The sequence below is a fragment of the Anas platyrhynchos genome, chromosome 2, assembly GCF_047663525.1.
Source record: "Anas platyrhynchos isolate ZD024472 breed Pekin duck chromosome 2, IASCAAS_PekinDuck_T2T, whole genome shotgun sequence".
Lineage (NCBI taxonomy): Eukaryota > Metazoa > Chordata > Aves > Anseriformes > Anatidae > Anas > Anas platyrhynchos.
The window spans coordinates 99480280-99500580 of record NC_092588.1 but is presented as its reverse complement, the minus strand read 5'-3'; the positions used below and the strand labels follow the sequence as shown (position 1 = coordinate 99500580).

General features: G+C 50.9%; 2 protein-coding genes and 1 gene segment (V, D, J or C); all 3 read left to right on the top strand.

Annotated features, from left to right (window-relative positions):
* Positions 1-9181: 9181 nt before the first annotated feature.
* On the top strand, positions 9182-11713 carry LOC113842721 (uncharacterized). The gene is made up of 3 exons (XM_038174965.2): positions 9182-10454; positions 10546-11212; positions 11310-11713. Exons 1-3 carry the CDS (start codon positions 10409-10411, stop codon positions 11401-11403), a joined length of 807 nt encoding a protein of 268 aa, XP_038030893.1. The 5' UTR covers positions 9182-10408; the 3' UTR covers positions 11404-11713.
* Positions 11714-11931: 218 nt separating this feature from the next.
* LOC101804790 (T cell receptor gamma variable 3-like) lies at positions 11932-14003 on the top strand. The segment is given in 1 exon segment: positions 11932-14003. A coding segment is annotated over 1 exon segment (495 nt).
* Positions 14004-17601: 3598 nt separating this feature from the next.
* TARP (TCR gamma alternate reading frame protein) overlaps positions 17602-20301 on the top strand; it is a 62158-nt gene continuing 59458 nt past the window's right edge. The window contains 2 exon segments of the mRNA NM_001310822.2: positions 17602-17680; positions 18053-18365. Of these exon segments, the coding sequence (NP_001297751.1) occupies positions 17638-17680; positions 18053-18365 (356 nt within the window). The 5' untranslated portion in view covers positions 17602-17637.

The following is a 20301-nucleotide window of genomic DNA, read 5'->3' as shown; positions in this document are numbered from 1 at the left end:
CAGGTGAGTCTGGGTGGAAGGTACCACAGGGACACAGGAACAAAATGACTTCAGATCGAATCTCCTACGTCCTTTCTACATTCTCATTGCTGTGGTCTAGTTTGCCAGAATATTTAAGCAGCAGCAGCCCCCTGTCCATCCACCTCACCCCACCCAAACCAATGGTAAGGAGTTGAGGCAACAACATTGGGTGTGCTAAATGAGTCATTTCCTCCCCAGAGCTGTTTGACTCCTTCTCCACCTGGGGGGCTTTAAAACCTTCCTGCCCCTACTCCAGTTCCACGCTTCACCCAAGTAGGCAGCATGCTGCTGCTGCTGCCCATCCTTCTTGCAGCTTCTTGTTGGTCCCGTAAGCCCTGTTCCCTTTCTCCTCTCTTTCCTGTGTGTGGAGAACACAGCCCCTGCTCCAGACTGCAGACGATTCGAGCCCTCACCAAGTTTTCACCCAATTTCTCCCCATTCCCTTCCAGGTGGAGACGCACAGGTGGTGCCGGTGCAAAGCCCGGCGATGCGGAGGCAGGTGAAGGGCAGCTCAGCCAGAATGGAGTGCCGGCTGAGCAGTAATACCATCGTGCACTGGTACAAGCAGCTTCCTGGAGAGCCACCCAAGAGGATACTGTACGTGTCGGGACAGAGTCCAACGTTTGATGATGGCTCTGATGGCCGAAAGTATCAAGTGTGGAAACATGCCTCTCAACCTCTCTATAGTCTCACAATTGATTTCTTAAACCAGAGGGACACTGGCACTTACTACTGTGCACGTTGGTATTATTATCAAGGCATCACAGCGTTAGATGGGCCAAGATAAACCATACAAAAAGGCACTTGGCACTCCGAACCGCAAGCTATGAGCTCTGCCCAAACACAGATACTTCCTCATTCAGCTCTGCTCTGATGATTTTCTGCCATAGGATAGGAAAAACAACAACGTAACATGACAACTGCTAAATAGAGGATGTTAATAATCAGGATATTATTTCCAAACTCACACATCTCTGTAACAAGCAGAAGCTTCAGGGCCCTATCAAATGAACCACAGAATCATAGAATATCTCGAGCTGAAAGGGACCCATAAAGATCATTGAGTCCAACTCCTGGCACCACACAAGTCTACCCAGATTTTTAGACCATGTGACTAAGTGCACAGACAAATTGCTTCTTAAACTCCAACATGCTTGGTGCAGTGACTGCTTCCCTGGGGAGCCTGTTCCAGTGTGTGACCACCCTCTCGGTGAAGAACCTCTTCCTGATGTCTAGCCTGAACCTCCCCTGCCTCAGCTTGACACCATTCCCGAGGGTCCTATGACTGGTGACTGAGGAGAATAGATTGGCACCTGTCCATCTGTTCCCCCTTGTGAGGAAGCTGTAGGCCACAATGAGGTCTCCCCTCAGCCTCCTCTTTTCCAGGATGAACAGGCCAAGTGACCTCAGCCGCTCCTCATATGTCTTCTCCTCTAGGTCCTTCACATTTTCATAGCACTCCTGAGGTGCAAATGGGAACTTTGCTGTCAAGATGACAGCAAAGAAAGTACAAAGTGAACGCAGCCTGTCTGTGTCTTGTGAAGAAACAGCAGCTGAAGATTTCTATTGTTTATTGGAATCCATGGAGCAAGCAGACCAATATAAAACCATCCCCTTGCTGCTCCCTCTTGAAATCAGCTGCGCATGTGAAACAAGGAGAGAAGACTGCATGATTTGGTAGACTTTCCTTCCCATTTTCCTGCTTTTTTCCTTGGCATTTCAGTCCCTACAAAGTCCTACAACAGACCAGAAATGCCACTTTATCATCACTGTTTCTTCCCTGAGGTGTCCAGAAGACAAGTCCTCAGCCATGGCCTATGCCTCCAACAAACAGACAGACGGCAAGGAGATCATCAGCAGTACTCAGCATGGGTTCACCACAGAGAAGTCATTCTTGACCAATCCCATACACTTCTACAATGAAATGGCCAGCCTGCTGGATGAGGGGAGAGCAGTGCAGATAGTCTGGGGACTTGATTAAAGCCCTTGACACTGTAACCCCTAAGAGCCTAAGAGAAAGAGTGCTGATGTGAGGGGCTGGAGGAGGAGACCGAAAGATGGGCTGAGCAGTTGGGCCCCAAGGGAGGTGATCAGTGGCACAAAGGCCTCTGAAAGGCCTTTAGTAGTGTACTAGCAGTGTACCCCGGGAATCAGTTCTGGGTCTGGTCCTTTCTAACATCTTCCTTAATGCTTTGGATGATGGGACAGAGTGTTCCCTCAGCATGTTTGTTCACAACACCAATCTGGGAGGAGTGGGGGATATACCATAGGGCCATGCTGCCATCCAGAGGCACCTCGTCAGGCTGGAGAAATGGGCTGACAGCAGCCTCATGATGCGTAAGGGGGACATACAGGGCCCTGCACATGGCACATGTTTTCTGCTTTTCTTTTCCACTCTTTCTTTCCAAGAAGTGCTTGCTCCACAGCTTCAAGACCCAAGCCCTGCAGCTGTGTATTTCCTCCCCACACAAAACCACAGGCGAGGCGCCTGCTCCTGGGGATGCTGCTGTGGTTGCTGCAGGTTGATCCCCACAAGCTGCTGCAGTGGGGGCAGCACAGGCACAGGGGCATTTCGGCAGGCCGCAGCTGGGTGGCCAGGCTGAGGCAGCAAGACGTGGTCCCTGACGGGGTGGGGACATGCCTCCTGCCACTGCGGGGGACTGCACACACTCAGCGCCCACCAGGGTGGCCTCTGGGCTGGGAGCTTCACGCCCTGATATATGGCTGCAGCTGCTCTCACTCTCAACCCCTTCTCAGCAGCTCTGCCTCAAGTTGCCACATGCCACGCTCCTTGGACTTACCAGTCTTTCTGAAAAGCTGATGGGATGACAACGTCCTCACCAGCGTGAGCATTCCCAGGTCTAAGCCCTTTCCCAGGCTGCAGTGGTTTCTCTGCAAACGTAGCCCCACACGGTTACTCCCAGAAGAGCCATCGCTGGAGACGTCCTCCTCCCACTCAACCCTGTCCCCATCTGGGGTTTCTTTCCCTCTCCTCTGAGTCTCAGCTGAGCGGGACCAGCAAACATGCTGCTGCTGGCAGCACTTGTAGCCACCGCCACTTGGTCTGGTAAGTGCTTTCTACTTCATATTTTCCTCACAGGCAATCATGGTTGCCTCACAGGCTAAGATGGTTGCATAAGGGATATATTCCCAAATCCCTAATTGTTAGTTAAAAACAGCATTTCTCCTGTGTTTTTTTTTTTTCCCTTTACCTCTTTTTTTTTCTTTTCCTAGATGGACTTGCACAGAAAATTCCCATACAAACCCCTATATCCATTACGAAGTCTGAAAGAAGTACACGTCTGCAATGTCATTTTAAAGACATCTCTGCAAATTTTGATAGCACCACCATACACTGGTACCAACACAAGGAGAATAATGCTCCAGAGTGGATGTTCTACATTTCACCTCAGGTCAAAATAGAGGAGAAGAGCTTCCAAGGACGCATGTATGCAGTTGAAACAGTTTCTGACCAGAAAATGTGTACTCTTACAATAAAAAACATAGCTCCAGATGCTGCTGCTACCTACTACTGTGCCTACTGGGACCCCCACTACAGCAGAAACCCAGTGATCACCTCGACCAATACTCCCTCAGAGGCTCAACCACAAACGATTTGAAAGATCCCAACTCACTTCCCCTGGCGTGGATGAGCCGCATGGCCTCAACACGCAGGCTCTGCACAGCCGGGACTGGCTCAGTGCTGAGCCACTCCTTGGAGGGGGCAGCTGCCAAAAGCTGGGGATTTCAACGCAGCAAGTGGCACGTGCAAAGGGAACAGTGAAGGGCAAATGCCTAACTCAACGTCAGCACCTTCTCTTCCCCTGACTTTACTCAAGTGAGGCAGGGAACTGGTTTTAAGGAATTCTTTACCAGGGATGTACAATTTTCCATGCTGCTGTCCCTGGAAATAACTCAGGATGTTGTCCCAGAGCTTTTCAAAGCCCATGGCTTGAGAAAGAAAGTTAAATAAAGGAATTTAACCTGACAGTCAGTGCTTTACTATGCATTAGATTTATAAAGAAAAGATTAAGGGAAAAAAAAAAAAAAAAGTTCTCTTTTTGGGTCATTGGGTCAGGGGGTTGATATTTTTCAGACTCTGAACTGTATGAACTCAATTCCCAGGTTTAGCCTGGGTTTGTCTTCTCCTTCCAACCAGACCTGGATGGTGGACCTGAATCTATACAAGAGCAATCTTCCCTTTCCAGCTGACGTTTTGCTGGTTCTGGTGGTTTTTCCCAGCTGGAAAGATGAAATACACCACAACCACTCTCTCACTCCACCTAATCAAAGGAAAATGGGAAGAAAGTACGATGAAAGGGCTCCAGGCTTGACTTAAGGACAAGGAGATCTCTCACCAATTACCATCAAGGGTAACGGAGACTCAGAGAGGTTATTGAAATGTATTGCCTATATTGTTCTTGTACTCTAGAACAGTGAGAAATAAAAAGGCAACTAAAAACACTTTCCTCCCCCACTCCAAACCACCATTCACCATCTTCTGTGCTCTCCCCCCAAGAGTCAGGCACATGGGAACGGGGAATGGGGGCTCAGACACCTGCTCCTGTGTGGGCTCCTCTCCATGGCTGCAGCTCCGGCCCAGGGCCTGCTCCTGCGGGGGCTCTCCATGGGCCGCAGCCTCCTCCAGGCCACATCCACCTGCTCCACCGGGGGCTCCTCCACCCATGGGGGGGCTGCAGTGTGGAGATCTGCTCCATGAGGGACCCATGGGCTGCAGGGGCACAGCCTGCTCCACCAGGGGCCTCTCCCTGCACAGGCCGCAGGGGAACTGCTGCTGCCTGCCTGGAGCACCTCCTGCCCTCCTGCTGCACTCACCTGGGGGCTGCAGGGCTGGCGCTCACTCCTCGCTCTCCCAGCTGCTGTTGTGCAGCAGTATTGTTTTTCTTTTAGTTCTCTTTCTTGAATCTGCTCTCATGGAGATGCAGCCACTGGTGGGTCAGCAGTGAGTCCCTTTTGGAGCCTTCTGGAGCTGGCTCTTACCTGACATGGGGCAGCTCCTGGACTCTTCTCACAGAGGCCACCCCTGCAGCCCCCTGCTACCAAATCCACATTTTGCCCCCACTCACATAGCCACAAACATTTTTTCCAACAGCAACAGGTTTTCACTTCAGACTGCTTTGCCATGAAGGCAGGAAACCAACAGCAAGCCGTTTAGTGAACTAAGAGCTACAGATGCCAAGTGCTTCACCAGGAAATGATAAAAAGTCCTTTTGATATGAAAGAAGCCCTTCCATCATGCACTTTTCTCATCAGGCACTGTATTAGGAACAGGATTTTGCAGCTGGTGGGAGCAAGCAGCCAGCCTTGGACTGGCAGTCACTGTGAGGGCTCAGACCTTTGAAAGACAGACCATGCAGTCAAAACACAGCTGAAATAAGAGAAAGAGCCCTGTACATTGTTGGGATTTCTCATTAGCCAGGAGTCAGCCTCTCCCACACTTGGTTTGTCTCCTGATGAAGGAAATAACCATGTTTCCAGGCACCTTGGGTGTTTTCAGAAACCACAGAAGGACTGCACTGACTCTGCTGAGGTTGATAGTACCTTCAGTATGGATATTTCTACATTTCAGTTCCTGTGATTTAGTTTCTCAAAATAATTAAGCAGCAGCAAGCCCCTGTTCCCTGCCCTCAACTTCAGCACTCAGCAATGGTAAAGAGTGGAGACACCACCACTGGGTATACCAAATGAGTCATTTCCTCCCCAGAGCTGTTTGATTCCTTCTCCACATGGGGGATTTATAACCTTCCTGCCCCTACTCCAGTTCCACGCTTCACCCAAGCAGGCAGCATGCTGCTGCTGCCCATCCTGCTGGCAGCTTCTTGTTGGTTCCGTAAGCCCCATTCCCTTTCTCCTCTCCTTCCCCTGTGCGGAGAACACAGCCCCTGCTCCAGACTGCAGACGTTTCAAGCCCTCACCAAGTTTTCACCCAATTTCTCCCCATTCCCTTCCAGGTGGAGACACACAGGCAGTGCCAGAGCAAAGCCCGGCTACATGGAGACAGCCTGAGGGAGGATCAGTGGTAATGACATACCAGCTAAGAAATGGAGACACCGTGCACTGGTACAAGCAGCTTCCTGGAGAGCCACCCAAGAGGATACTGTACGTGTCAGAAATGAATCCTGTTTTTGATGATGGCTCTGACAGACGAAAGTATCAAGTCAGGAAGCGTGCCTCTGAACCTCTCTATACTATCCAAATAAATAATGTAAACCAGAGGGACGCTGGCACTTACTACTGTGCATACTGGTATTCATATCAAGGCATCACAGTGTTAGATGGGCCAAGATAAACCATACAAAAAGGCACTTGGCCCTCTGAACCGCAAGCTCTGAGCTCTGCTCAAATGCAGATACTTCGTCATTCAGCCCTGCTCCGATGAATTTCTGCCATAGTATGGGAAAAACAAAAACATAGTGTGACAGCTGCTAAATAGAGGATGTTAATAGTCAGGATATTATTTCCAGATTCACACATCTCTGTAACACGCAGAAGCTGCAGGTCCCCGTCAGTTGAGAGTACAAATAGGGAACATCTCTGTTAAGTTGAAGACTTGGATATATGGAAAGCACTCACCTGGCAGTGAACACAGCTTGTCTGTGCCTCATGAACAAACAGCAGCTGCAGATTTCAATTCTTTATTGAATCCATGGAGCAAGAACAGCAATGTATCTCTACATATTTGGTGCTCTCTCTTGAAACAAGACGTGTGTCTGAAACAAGGAGAGAAGACTGCATGATTTGGTAGACTTTCCTTCCCACTTTCCTACTGTCTTCCTTGGCATTTCAGTCTCTACAAAGTCCTACAACAGACCAGAAATGCCACTTTATCATCATAGTTTCTCTGCTGAGGTGTCCAGAAGAGAAGTGAAGTCCTCAGCCATGGCCTATGCCTCCAACAAACAGACAGACGGCAAGGAGATCATCAGCAGTACTCAGCATGGATTCACCACAGAGAAGTCATTCTTGACCAATCCCATACACTTCTACAATGAAATGGCCAGCCTGCTGGATGAGGGGAGAGCAGTGCAGATAGTCTGGGGACTTGTTTAAAGCCCATGACACTGTCACCTGTAAGAGTCTTAGAGAAAGGCTGTTGGTGTGAGGGGCTGGACGAGGAGACCGAAAGATGGGCTGAGCAGTTGGGCCCCAAGGGTGGTGATCAGTGGCACAAAGCCCTTGGTCAAGTCCTGTCTAACATCTTCCTTAAGGCTTTGGATGATGGGACAGAGTGTTCCCTCAGCATGTTTGTAGACAACACCAACCTGGGAGGAGTGGGGGTCATGCTAGACCTCTACTGTCATCACCAGAGGGACATGCTGCCATCCAGAGACACCTTGTCAGGCTGGAGAAATGGGCTGATGGCAACCTCACCATGTCTGAGAGGGGGACATGCAGAGTACTGTACTTGGGACATGTTTCTCTGCCTTTCTCTTCCAGCCTTTTTTCCCAAGAAGTGCTTGCAGCTCACCTCAGCTTCAAAACCCAAGCCCTGCATCTGTGCATTTCCTCCCCACAGAAAACCACAGGCGAGGCTCCTGCTCCTGGGGATGCTGCTGTGGTTGCTGCAGGTTGATCCCCACGAGTTGCTGCAGTGGGGGCAGCACAGGCACAGGGGCATTTCGGCAGGCCGCAGCTGGGTGGCCAGGCTGAGGCAGCAAGACATGGTCCCTGACGGGGTGGGGACATGCCTCCTGCCACTGCGGGGGACCGCACACACTCAACGCCCACCAGGGTGGCCTCTGGGCTGGGAGCTTCACGCCCTGATATATGGCTGCAGCTGCTCTCACTCTCAACCCCTTCTCAGCAGCTCTGCCTCAAGTTGCCACATGCCATGCTCCTTGGACTTACCAGTCTTTCTGAAAAGCTGATGGGATGACAACGTCCTCAGCAGCGTGAGCATTCCCAGGTCTAAGCCCTTTCCCAGGCTGCAGTGGTTTCTCTGCAAACCTAGCCCCACACTGTTACTCCCAGAAGAGCCATCGCTGGAGACGTCTGCTCCTCCCACTCAACCCTGTCCCCATCAAGGGTCTTTCCCTCTCCTCTGAGTCTCAGCTGAGCGGGACCAGCAAACATGCTTCTGCTGGCAGCACTTGTGGCCACCACAGCTTGGTTTGGTAAGTCCTTCTTACTTCATCCACATTTTCCTCACCAGCATACATGGTTGTACTAACAGGGATTTTCCCCAGTCACTAATTACCACTGACTATCACTGACTTATTAAATAAATTTATCCTTTTCTCTCTTTTTTTTTTAATTTTTTTTTATTTTTTCCTAGATGGACTTGCACAGGAAATTCCCATACAGACCCCTGTATCCATAACCAAATCTCAAGGCAGTACACGTGTGCTGTGTCATTTTAAACGTGTCTCTGCAAATTTTGATAACACCATAATTCACTGGTACCAACAGAAGGTGAATAAAGCCCTAGAGTGGATGTTCTACGTTACAACAAGGAATACAAGAGCAGATAAGAGCTTCCAAGGGCGCAGGTATACAGTTGAAACGGTTTCTGACCAGAAAATGTGTACTCTCATAATAAAAAGCATAGTTCCAGATGACACAGCTACCTACTACTGTGCCTACTGGGACTCTCACTATGACAGAAACCCAGCGATCACCTCGACCAATACTCCCTCAGAGGCTCAACCACAAACGATTTGAAAGATCCCAACTCACTTCCCCCGGCGTGGATGAGCCACCCGGCCTCAACACGCAGGCTCTGCACAGCCGGGACTGGCTCGGCGCTGAGCCACTCCTTGGAGGGGGCAGCTGCCAAAAGCTGGGGATTTCAACGCAGCAAGTGGCACGTGCAAAGGGAACAGTGAAGGGCAAATGCCTAACTCAACCTCAGCACCTCCTCTTCCCCTGATTTTACTCAAGTGAGGAAACTGGTTTACTCAAGCAGGGAACTGGTTGTAAGGATGTCTTTACTGGACAGGGGAAATCTTCCATGCCGCTGTTCCTGGAAATAACTCAGCATGATGTCCTGGAGCTTTTCAAAGCCCGTGGTTTGACACAGAAAACTGAAGAAAAATTTCCCTTGAAAGCTTGAGTGCTTTCAAAATCCCACTGAGATGAGGGGGAAGACTCCCTCTGACTTGGAGTGAGAAAGTCCCATCGATCTAGGGGCATAAATTGGGAGACTTACTTGAAAGGGTTGGGAAAATTACGTGTTGAGTAAGCAACTGGTTTGTACTTCAAGAAAGGAATGTGGCAGCATCAGCATCAGGAAACTGCCATTATAAAGCCTATTCTTGAGACATTCTTAATGGGGAAGCAGTGGAGATGGCGTCAAGCCGGGCAGAGGGTTGCTCATCAGCACGTGTTCAGATCTTGGTATTGAATGTGTAATCATGAGATTTGGGCTTGCCTGATAAATGCCAGATGATAGAAAAATTCGTAGGCCCATGTGCAGCATCAGATTTGGGAATCAAACACTGCTTGATGAGAAAATTAGATACTAAATAAGCACAAGACATAGACAGATGTTTATAAATATAAAGAGGAAACTAAAAATAGGAATGTGAGTGTATCGCTACCGATGTCCAGAAGATGTCATGACTAGAAAGCATTTCTGTTTAAGCTAGTGAGCTAGACACATATCCCAGGTGCTCAGTTCTAGTGTGGCACCCGGACCATGGGAGGTGGCTAAGTACAAAGACAGCTGCCCCTGATGGGTAGAGAGAAAGGCCACTTTCTCAGGGATGTGGAAAATGGCAGGGGTAGGGCCAGGGACCAGAAGGCTTATTTGAGGGCTGAGCATGCTTTTGCTGCATATTTCTGACTTTTAAATTACTGCAGCTTTCAGTAACAGTTTGAAAGCATTGCCACATCATTTGCAGCATGGGGAAACTACTCTTCCTACCCCCACCACCACAGGAAGAGGGATTTCAGGTGGAAGCTCTCTTATCTCGTCTCTCCCTCCAACAAGCAAAGATATACCCAGGTGGAGATGAAGCAAGAGGAACCCAGGCTAAAAGTGAGGCACAAATCCATGAGTGGGCAAGGAGCTGCTGCAGCAACCCACCTGTGACCGTGCTACAGTGCGTTCAGCTGGCCACGAGGCAGCTGCCGTAAAGCCAAGCTGTGGCTGCTCACACCGGGCTGAATTCGGGTAGCTGCGACAGGCAGTGGCATCCACCTGCAGGGCACCAGCACTTGCAGGGAGGTTCCCAGGGGCAAGGAGACCCCTGGCCCCCAGGAGCTGGAGCCACGCAGAGGAGCTGCCATTGGGTGCCAGGTGCCTGAGCCACTCCTTACTGCCCCTCCAGCGCCTGCTCCCTCCCTCCCTCTCGCCAGGGACCAGGGACGGACGCACTCTGCCCAGGCCAGGTCACGGAGGCAGACTCCACGTCGTGCAACACGCATGCTGCTGCTGCAGGTGCTTCTGGCTGCTGCAGCCCTTTGCTCCTGTAAGTCGTAGGTGCAAGCTGCGGGGTCAGGGAGCCCCCGGGGGTCGCTCCTGCTGTCACTGCAGTGCTGTTCCTCTGCTTTCCCTTGCAGATGGAGCCGCGCAAATCCTCCGGCAGCCAAAACCTTCCGTGCGCAGAGTGGCATACAGCACTGCGCGGATCGACTGCCACTTCTCGGGGTCAGACTTTCCCAATGCCTACATCCACTGGTACCAGCAGAAACCCGGGGAAGCCCCACAGCACCTTCTGTATGTGCAGAAAGGGGCGGCTGCGTACTACGACCAGTCCTACAGGGAAACTTTTGGGGCTGAGAAGAAGAAGACGGAGCCCATCTGTACTCTCACAATAAAAAGAGTCACAAAGGAGCAGGAAGCCACCTATTACTGTGCTTACTGGGAGAGCACAGCCGTAGAAAACCCTCAGGCAGCCGGCACACAACCCAGGCTGTGCTCCCCACCACAGGCGGGTGAGGGCTGCAAACCTCACCTGGCTGCAGGCTCCTGCTGGCCTGGCTGGGCACACCTGCAGGGACTCCCGAGGGTGGAAGACGTGGCAAAGAAAGGCCCCCACATACTTTTTGGCCCACCTGCAGCTGGCACAGCCTCATTGCACGTCAACAAGACAAGTGGTTTTTCCTGCTCAGATCCGCTTGGCCAGTGCTCGAAGCTGGCTCCGAGCCTGTCCCCGCATGGAAGCCCTACGGAGGTCAGCGACCATGTGGCTGCTGAGATCTTTCGTCCTGGCAGCTGCTTTCTCTTGTACGTGCCCTGCTCACCCCACTGCCTGCACGTCCCGGGCGAAGCTCTGCTGCTGCTTCAGCCTTGCATTCCTCATTTCCCTCTTGCTTTCCTACAGGCAGTCCTGCACGAGCCTTGCAGCAAAGCCCGGTATCCGTCACCAAGCCCGAAAGCAAAACGGTGCTCATCACCTGCCACGTCTCCGTCCCTGACTTTGACAAAGCTTTCATTCACTGGTACCGCACGAGGCCTGGGGCAGCTCCCGAGCGCGTTGCCTACATGGCATCCACGCTCTTCCTTGCGAACCGGGAAGATGAGGGGAAATTCAGCATTGAGAAGGACGTGGGCAAATCTCTCTGCACCCTGACGGTGACCAAAGTCACCCTGCGAGATGCTGGTACCTACTACTGCGCCAGGTGGGATGCACAGCAGCAGAGAGCCATAGGCAGCCTGCACAAAGATGTGCTCCGCTTCCTGGACCATACCCTGAAATGCCCAAAACCTCAAGAAACGTGCCCACCCTGCCTCCCCATCAGCCCCTAGCCCATCGAGCACACTTCTCAGGCAGCGGGACATCAAAGGCGCTGCAGGGCTGGTGCAGGCTCTCCAGATGCTCTCTGTGGCTGGCACCAGCAGAGAAGTCATTTCACTTCAGCAACAAAAAGGGGATTTCCCCAGGTATGGCAGGAGAGAGAGAGAAAAGGAAGAAGAAAAACCTTACCGCACATGTAGCACTGACGTATCAGTCGCACCTCGCAGAAGAGGGAAAGCTCAGACACCTGGCACAGCTGTACAAGAGCAGAGTGCCCCTATTCAGCTGGGAAAGCCTCTGAGCCCAGGTACTGCGTAGCAGCTTCCAACTCCTCTGAACGCAGCAGTAGGTTGCTCCAGACTATAAACGACCGCTACCATTCAGCAGGGTTTGGCAGCGCTGCTTTCCTGCAGCATTACCTGCCTGCTTCCTGGGGCCCCTCTCCCCAAGGCCCCCAAGTGAGTCACATCCTCTCCTCAGGCTCAGCCCCCTGGCCCTGCTGCAGAGGCAGCATCTTTCTCCCCCAGCCGGAGGTGAGCGAGCGCCATCGGGATGCTGCCGCTGCCGGTCCTGGCCCTGGCTGCAGCCTGGTCACACGCGTTCCCCCTCTCAGGAGGGCAGTGTGGGGAGCAGCAGCAAGCGGCTCTCATGCATACGACCATGAGCAGGCGGCTGGCAGTGCTCGTTGTATTACTTTCTCTCCTGTCCAATGGACAAGCACAAGTGCTGCTGCAACAGCGTCAGCCATCTCTCACCAAAAGGACGTCTTCGACAGCAGTGATCGATTGCAAAGTCGAGGGCATAGATGACTTCCAGGATGCTTACATCCACTGGTACCGACACATACCCTCCAGGGCTCCCGAACGGCTTCTGTATGTGACCTCAACAGCACAGATTTCCTACGACAAGGATTCCTACAAGGACAAGTACCACTCTTCTAAAAGAGGCAAAAATACCTGCACCCTGTCAGTCAAAGACATACGTGAGGATGATGAAGGTACCTACTACTGTGCCTACTGGCAGTCTCACAGAGCGAGACGATCGTAGGCAGCCTGTACAGAAAGGCGGTTGCAGCCTGAGTGGCAGGCGTCCTCTCAGATGCAGGGAACCAACATTACCTTCCTGCAGCCGCCTCTCAGCTCCTCAAACGTCCCTCCTGGGGCATCCCTTCCACTGAGGAAGGAAGTATGAAGAGTTGACAAATAGAACAGGCAAGAAACGCAGTGCGCTGCAGCCTCCGCGGGCAAAATGCACTGGGGTGGGGCAAAGGAGCACCCCTGTGGGTGATGACAAAGAGAGGCAGCACTGCTTACACAGTCTTTGCTGAAGGTGGATGCTTTCCCAACATGGTCTGAGCTAGCAAAAAAAGAAACAACAACAACGTCAAGGGAAGGGAGGGAGCACAGATGGGTTGTATTTCCAGTGAAGGTCTATCCTGGGATCCCTGCAGCCAGCCTGCAGGAAAACAGCTATGCAAAAAAGGACCTGGCTGGATGTCTAGTGAAGGAATGAGAGTAAACGTCGTGCCCTTGCTGCCAAGATGGCTGTCAGTACCCCGAGCTGCATGAGGCAAAGTGCTGCCAGCAGGCTGGGGGAGGTGATCCTTTCCCTTTGCTTGGCATTTGGTTGGCTCCACCTGGAGAGCTGAGTCCAGTTCTGGGCTCATGAAGGGACTGATGAAGCCAGGGATAAAAGAATGGGGGCTTGCTTAATCGCATTAATGATTTCTAAATAAAACAATCATAATTATTAAAGCCAGGAAAGAAAGAATGGGGGCTTGCTTAATCGCATTGAAGTAGATATTTCGGAGTGTCTTTTCTTACTAGCCAAAATAAGGAGTCTTGGGGCCCCTCACAGAAGATGTTTCCTGACAAAATGGAGAACCTGTCTCAAAAACCACCTGAGACCGAGCTTGTGGTTTGGACAAGAGCCAAGGAGCAGCTGAGTCTGTACAAAGGCAGGGGGTCAACCAGTGGTGATGAAGAGGAGTTATCGGCCTTCATCCCCACAATCCCCGATGACCACCACCAGAAGGCACTGCACAGGCGCAGATGGGAGGAGTTTATGGAAATGACTCCTTGGAGCTAATTTTAATACAAAGCGGGGATAGGTTATGAATATGTATAGGCGTATTGAAAACTTCAAGCGTATGTAACTTTTTACTGCATATAACCAAAGCAAGTTGCCATGTTAAGGTGCCCATGCCTTTGGGAACTATCCCACATGTGCCCGGCGCTGAAATAAACTACATACCTACTTTATAACTCGTTTGCTTTGAGTTCTTCCATGAATCACTGGGGCACCTGTCTTAAGAGGAGAGGCTGAGAGAGCTGGAACTCTTCAGACCGGAGAGCCCCTCAATGTCTATAAATCCCTGAAGGGGGTGTAAAGGGCCCAGAGCCAGGCTCCTTCACATGGTGCCCTGTGAGGCAATGGGCACCAACAGAAACTCAAATGAAATGAAAATCAATCTGAACACAAGAAAACCCTTTCTAACCATGAGGGCAGTCCAACACTGGAATGGGTTGTCCCGAGGCGAGGTGGAGCCTCCATGGGGACCCACTGGAAACAGTCCTGGGCCACCTGCTCTAGGCGACCCTGCTTGAACCAGGGTTGCACTTGGGGGCCCTAAGAGGCCCTTGACAACCTCAGCAGTTCTGGTATTTTCTGAGCCTGTGGCCCAAGGGTCAGCAAAAGACCTGCTATTGAATACTGCTGAAATGAACCACCTCCTCTGCAGCGTGGAGATCTGCTCCATGTGGGACCCATGGGCTGCAGGGGGACAGCCTGCTCCTCCAGGGGCCTCTCCACAGCCTGCAAGGGAACTGCTGCTGCCTGCCTGGAGCACCTCCTGCCCTCCTGCTGCACTCACCTGGGGGGCTGCAGGGCTGGTGCTCTCTCCCCGCTCTCCCAGCTGCTGTTGTGCAGGAGTTTCTTTTTCACTTTCTTAAATCTGCTCTCACAGAGGCAGAAACAGTGGCAGGTCCCTGTCCTTCTCACTTTGTAACCTTTCCTCAGAGGGTGCCCATTGCTGCACTTACTCCTAAATTCCTAAATTCCAACTTACAAGATTATTCTACCTCTTTTCTACTTATAGATGGATTTTCACTGGAAATTCCCTTACAGAATTCTATATCCATTAGCAAGTTCAAGAAAATTTCATGACTGTCCTGTGAAATCAAAAGCTTACCAACAACATTTGATAGTACTGTCTTACACTGGCATAAATGGAAGAAGAATGAAACTCCAGAGAGGCTACTGCTCTTTGCAGAAGGGAAGACTTCAGTGGAAAGTGGCTTTCAAAGAGACAGGTACAGAGCTGAAAGGGTTTCCGAGCAGAATCGGTGTGTCCTTATGACCAGGGATGTCATTCCAGCTGACACTAGCATGTACCACTGACAAACACTTTGGTGATGAGAACATGGTGCCTGCAATGCCCAAGTATTTCTAAGGAAAAACTCTTCCTGTTCCCCACTGCACTGCCCTTGCTCCCTGACCACCGGTGCTGCCAGGAGGAGCCTGGGGGACACTTCCCTGTGGCTCGATGCAGGGGCTCTCCAGCTGCCACCCGAGGGAGGCACCTCCTCCTCCCACGTGGCACAGCTCAGCCTGCCCCGGGGACAGTTTCCTTCTGCAAGTCGCAACTCGGAGAACAGAGAGCTCTGAGACAGCTGAGTGGGACACGCCAACATGCTGCTGCTGGCAGCGCTGGTGGCCACAACCACTTGGTCTTGTAAGTCCCTCCTAGTTTATCTTACTTTTCCTCGTTGATAAGGAATATCTTCCCAAATCCCTGCTTGGCAGTTAATAACATTCCCGCGCCTCGCCTCGCCTCGCCTCGCCTCGCCTCGCCTCGCCTCGCCTCGCCTCGCCTCCCCTCCCCTCCCCTTCCCTTCCCTTCCCTTCCCTTCCCTTCCCTTCCCTTCCCTTCCCTTCCCTTCCCTTCCCTTCCCTTCCCTTCCCTTCCCTTCCCTTCCCTTCCCTTCCCTTCCCTTCCCTTCCCTTCCCTTCCCTTCCCTTCCCTTCCCTTCCCTTCCCTTCCCTTCCCTTCCCTTCCCTTCCCTTCCCTTCCCAATTCCTTTCAAGTGCCTTCAAATCTCTTCTCTCGTAGATGGATTTGCACAGGAAATTCCCATAAAGACCCCTATATCCATCACCAAATCTGGAGGAACAACACACCTGCAATGTCATTTTAAACATGTCTCTGAAGATTCTGATACCACTAGAATACACTAGTACCAACAGAAGGGGAATAAAGCTCCAGAGTAGATGTTCTTTGTTTCATCAGGGGCAAAAATATTAGATGAGAGCTTCCAAGGCCGCACTTATACAATTGAAAGGGCTTCTAAACAGAAAATTTGTACTCTCATAATAAAAAGTATAGTTCCAGATGACACAGCTACCTACTATTGTGCCTATGTGGACCCTCACTACAGCAGAAACCCAGCGATCACCTTGACCAATACTCCCTTGGTGGCTCAACCACAAACGATTTGAAAGATCCCAACTCACTTCCCCCGGCCTCAACACGCATGCTCTGCACAGCCAGGACTGACTCGGTGCTGAGCCACTCCTTGGTGGGGGCAGCTGACAAAATCTGGGGATTTCGACGGAGCAAGTGGCATGTGCAAAAGTAACGGTGAAAGGCGAATGCCTAACCCAGCCTTGGCACTTCATCTTCCCTTGATTTTACTCAAGTCAGGCAGGGAACTGGTTGTAAGGATTTCTTTAGTGGAAAGGGGCTTATTTCCATTCTGCTGTTCCTGGAAATAACTCAGTATGTTGTCCTGGAGCTTTTCAAAGTAAACCAAACAGTAATCCAAAATGCAGAACTTTAATCTGAAGATCAGTGTTTTTTCAAGTATTAGTTTTACAAAGAGGAGGTTTAGGAAGGACAAGGAGATCACTCACCAATTATCGTAATGTGTAAAGGAAACTCAAGGTAGAGAGACTAATAAAATTTATTGCCTATCACTAGAAGTCTAACACACTGAGAAATGAAATGGAAACTAAAAACACTTTCCTCTCCCACCCCTACCCCCATTCACCATCTTCTGTGCTCTCCCTTCAAGAGTCAGGTACACGGGAACAAGGAATGGGGGCCCAGATTCCCACTTTTCTCACACTTTGTTTTAGGAACAGGATTTTGCAGCTGGTGGGAGCAAGAAGCCACCCTTGGACTGGCAGTCACTATGAGAGCTCAGACCTTTGCAAGGCAGACCATTCAGTCAAAACACAGCTGAAATAAGAGAAAGAGCCCCATGCCTTGCTAGGAATTCTCATAAGCCAGGAGTCAGTCTCTCCCACACTTGCTTTGTCTTCTGATGCGGGAGAAATGAGCAGATTTCCAGGCACCTTGGGTGTTTTCCGGTCCCACAAAAGGACTGCACTGACTCTGCTGAGGTCGATAGTAGCTTGGGTATGGACCTTTCTGCATTTTTGTTGCAGTGGTGTATTTTTGCTAAAAAAATTGAGCAGCAGTAACCCCCTGTTCCCTGCCCTCCCCATCCCCACCCAGCAATGGTACGGAGTTGAGGCACTACCCTTGGGTGTACCAAACGAGTCGTTTCCTCCCCAGAGCTGATGGACCCTCATTCCAGATGACGCTTGCATATACCACTGACAAACACTTTGGTGATGAGAACATGGTGCCTGCAATGCCCAAGTATTTCTAAGGAAAAACTCTTCCTGTTTCCCACTGCACTGCCCTTGCTCCCTGACCACCGGTGCTGCCAGGAGGAGCCTGGGGGACACTTCCCTGTGGCTCGATGCAGGGGCTCTCCAGCTGCCACCCGAGGGAGGCACCTCCTCCTCCCACGTGGCACAGCTCAGCCTGCCCCGGGGACAGTTTCCTTCTGCAAGTCGCAACTCGGAGAACAGAGAGCTCTGAGACAGCTGAGTGGGACACGCCAACATGCTGCTGCTGGCAGCGCTGGTGGCCACAACCACTTGGTCTTGTAAGTCCCTCCTAGTTTATCTTACTTTTCCTCGTTGATAAGGAATATCTTCCCAAATCCCAGATTGGCATTAATAACGTGATATAAACTCTCCTCTCCTCTCCTCTCCTCTCCTCTCCTCTCCTCTCCTCTCCTCTCCTCTCCTCTCCTCTCCTCTCCTCTCCTCTCCTCTCCTCTCCTCTCCTCTCCTCTCCTCTCCTCTCCTCTCCTCTCCTCTCCTCTCCTCTCCTCTCCTCTCCTCTCCTCTCCTCTCCTCTCCTCTCCTCTCCTCTCCTCTCCTCTCCTCTCCTCTCCTCTCCTCTCCTCTCCTCTCCTCTCCTCTCCTCTCCTCTCCTCTCCTCTCCTCTCTTCTTTCATTCTTTTCTCTCATAGATGGATTTGCACAGGAAACTCCCATACAGACACCTATATCCATCACCAAATCTCAAGGAAGTACACGTCTGCATTGTCATTTTAAAGATGTCTCTACAAATTTTGATAGCATCGTCATTCATTGGTACCAGCAGAAGGAGAATAAAGCTCCAGAGCGGATGTTCTACATTTCAACAGGGACAACAGCAGTGGATGAGAGCTTCCAAGGGCGCACGTATACAATTGAAAGGGTTTCTAAACAGAAAATTTGTACTCTTACAATAAAAAACATAGCTCCAGATGTTGCTGCTACCTACTACTGTGCCTACTGGGACTCTCACTACAGCAGAAACCCAGCGATCACCTCAACCAATACTCCCTCAGTGGCTCAACCACAAACGATTTGAAAGATCCCAACTCACTTCCCCCAGTGTGGATGAACTGCCTGGCCTCAACACGCAGGCTCTGCACAGCCGGGACTGTGTCGGCGCTGAGCCACTCCTTGGAGGGGGCAGCTGCCAAAAGCTGGGGACTTCGATGGAGCAAGTAGCACGTTCAAAGGGAACAGTGGATTGCAAATGCCCAAACCTACCTCAGCACTTCCTCTTCCCCGTATTTTGCTCAAGTGAGCCAGAGAACTGATTGTAAGGATTTCTTTACTAGAATGGGCAATTTTCCATGCTGCTGTTCCAGGAAATAGCTTGGTTTGTTGTCCTGGATCTTTTCAAAGTCCAGTCCCCCTCCCGCCCCTCCTCCCGAAAAAAAATCTTGAAAATAATGTCTTATTTTGGTTTTAATTTTAGCAGCTGTGGAAGCAGAAAGCTTTTTAATTTGATCCTCCAGAAATTTGGACATGGGCATTGTTGTTCTCCCTTCTTGAGATGTGTCCATCACCTTCCCCATTTTTCTTGCTTTCACTCTGGGTCTCACTGCCATTCAGCACAATAGAGACACATCTTAATCACTCCAAAAAGTTGGAGGCGATGTTGTTGTTGTGGAAAATAATGATAACAGTTATGATAAAGTGTCATAGATATGGCTGGGAGTGAGTTAATGTTCTTTGTAGAAGCTCACACAATGCAGTGTTTTGGATTTTGATGAAAGCAGTGGTGACACCACAGCAATGTTTCACCATGTTGCAGAGCAGTGCTTACACAGGGCCTGGGACTTGGTTTTGCTTCTTGTGCTGCCCATCCAGCAAGGAGGCTGGGGTGCCCCAGGAGCTGTGAGGGGACACAGCCTGGACAGCTGGCCCAGGCTGACCAAGGAGATGTCCCACACCATATGGCATCATGCTCGGGAACAAAAGCTGGGGTAGAGAAGGAGGAAGTGGGGGACATTTGGAGCAATAGACTTGGTCTTCCCAAAAAGCCATTACGCAAGATGAGTCCTGCTTTCCTGGAGTGGCTGAACACCTGCCTGCCAAAGGGAAGCAGCGAATGAATTACTGGGTTTGCCTTCCTCATGTGGGCAGCTTATGTTTTGCCCAGTGGGCTGCCTTTATCTCCAGCGCTTCTCTGTTATCTCCACTTGAGATAACAGAGAAAAATATACAAGACCAGAATAGACAAGGCAATCACTCATCCCCTGCTGACCAAGGCCCAGACAGACCCTGAGCAGCATCTGCCTCCTCAGACCCCCTGCCAACCCTCCCAGATTTACTGCTTAGCAGCACCATAAAGTATGGATGTACTTTGCCCACTCTGGGTCACTTTTCCTGGCTGGGTCCCCTCCCAGCACCCCCAACCCCTCGCTGGCCCGGCACCAAGAGCAGCTGAAAAGTCCTTGGCTTAGTGTAAGCACTGCTCAGCCACCACTGAAACATCAGTGTGTTATCATCATTATTCCCACCCTACATCCAAAACACTGCATGATACCAGCTACTAGGAAGAAAATTATCTGTATCCCAGCCAAAACCAGGACAGATGCCTAAGCTAGTGCCTAAGAAAAGACCTTTCCTATTTCACAACAGCATTCCCTATTGATGCCTCATAAGCAATGCATCCCTCCCAGCTACAGCTTCAACATTCGTGCTACCCTCATGCCTCAGAAGTTCATCCACAGAGGTTTTTCTCTAGCATCAGGCCTCCTTTGAATGTTTTCCTGTAGTATCATACCCTGTGACTCTCCTCACTCGATTCCTTCAGGTGTAAATTGTTAAAGAGTATTCGTCTGATGAGATAAGAAAGACAAAGCTATATTGCAGAAGAAGGCCCTCTCCAGTGCATGTGTCCTCTTGCAACAGACACAGAAAGTCTGATCTGTAACTG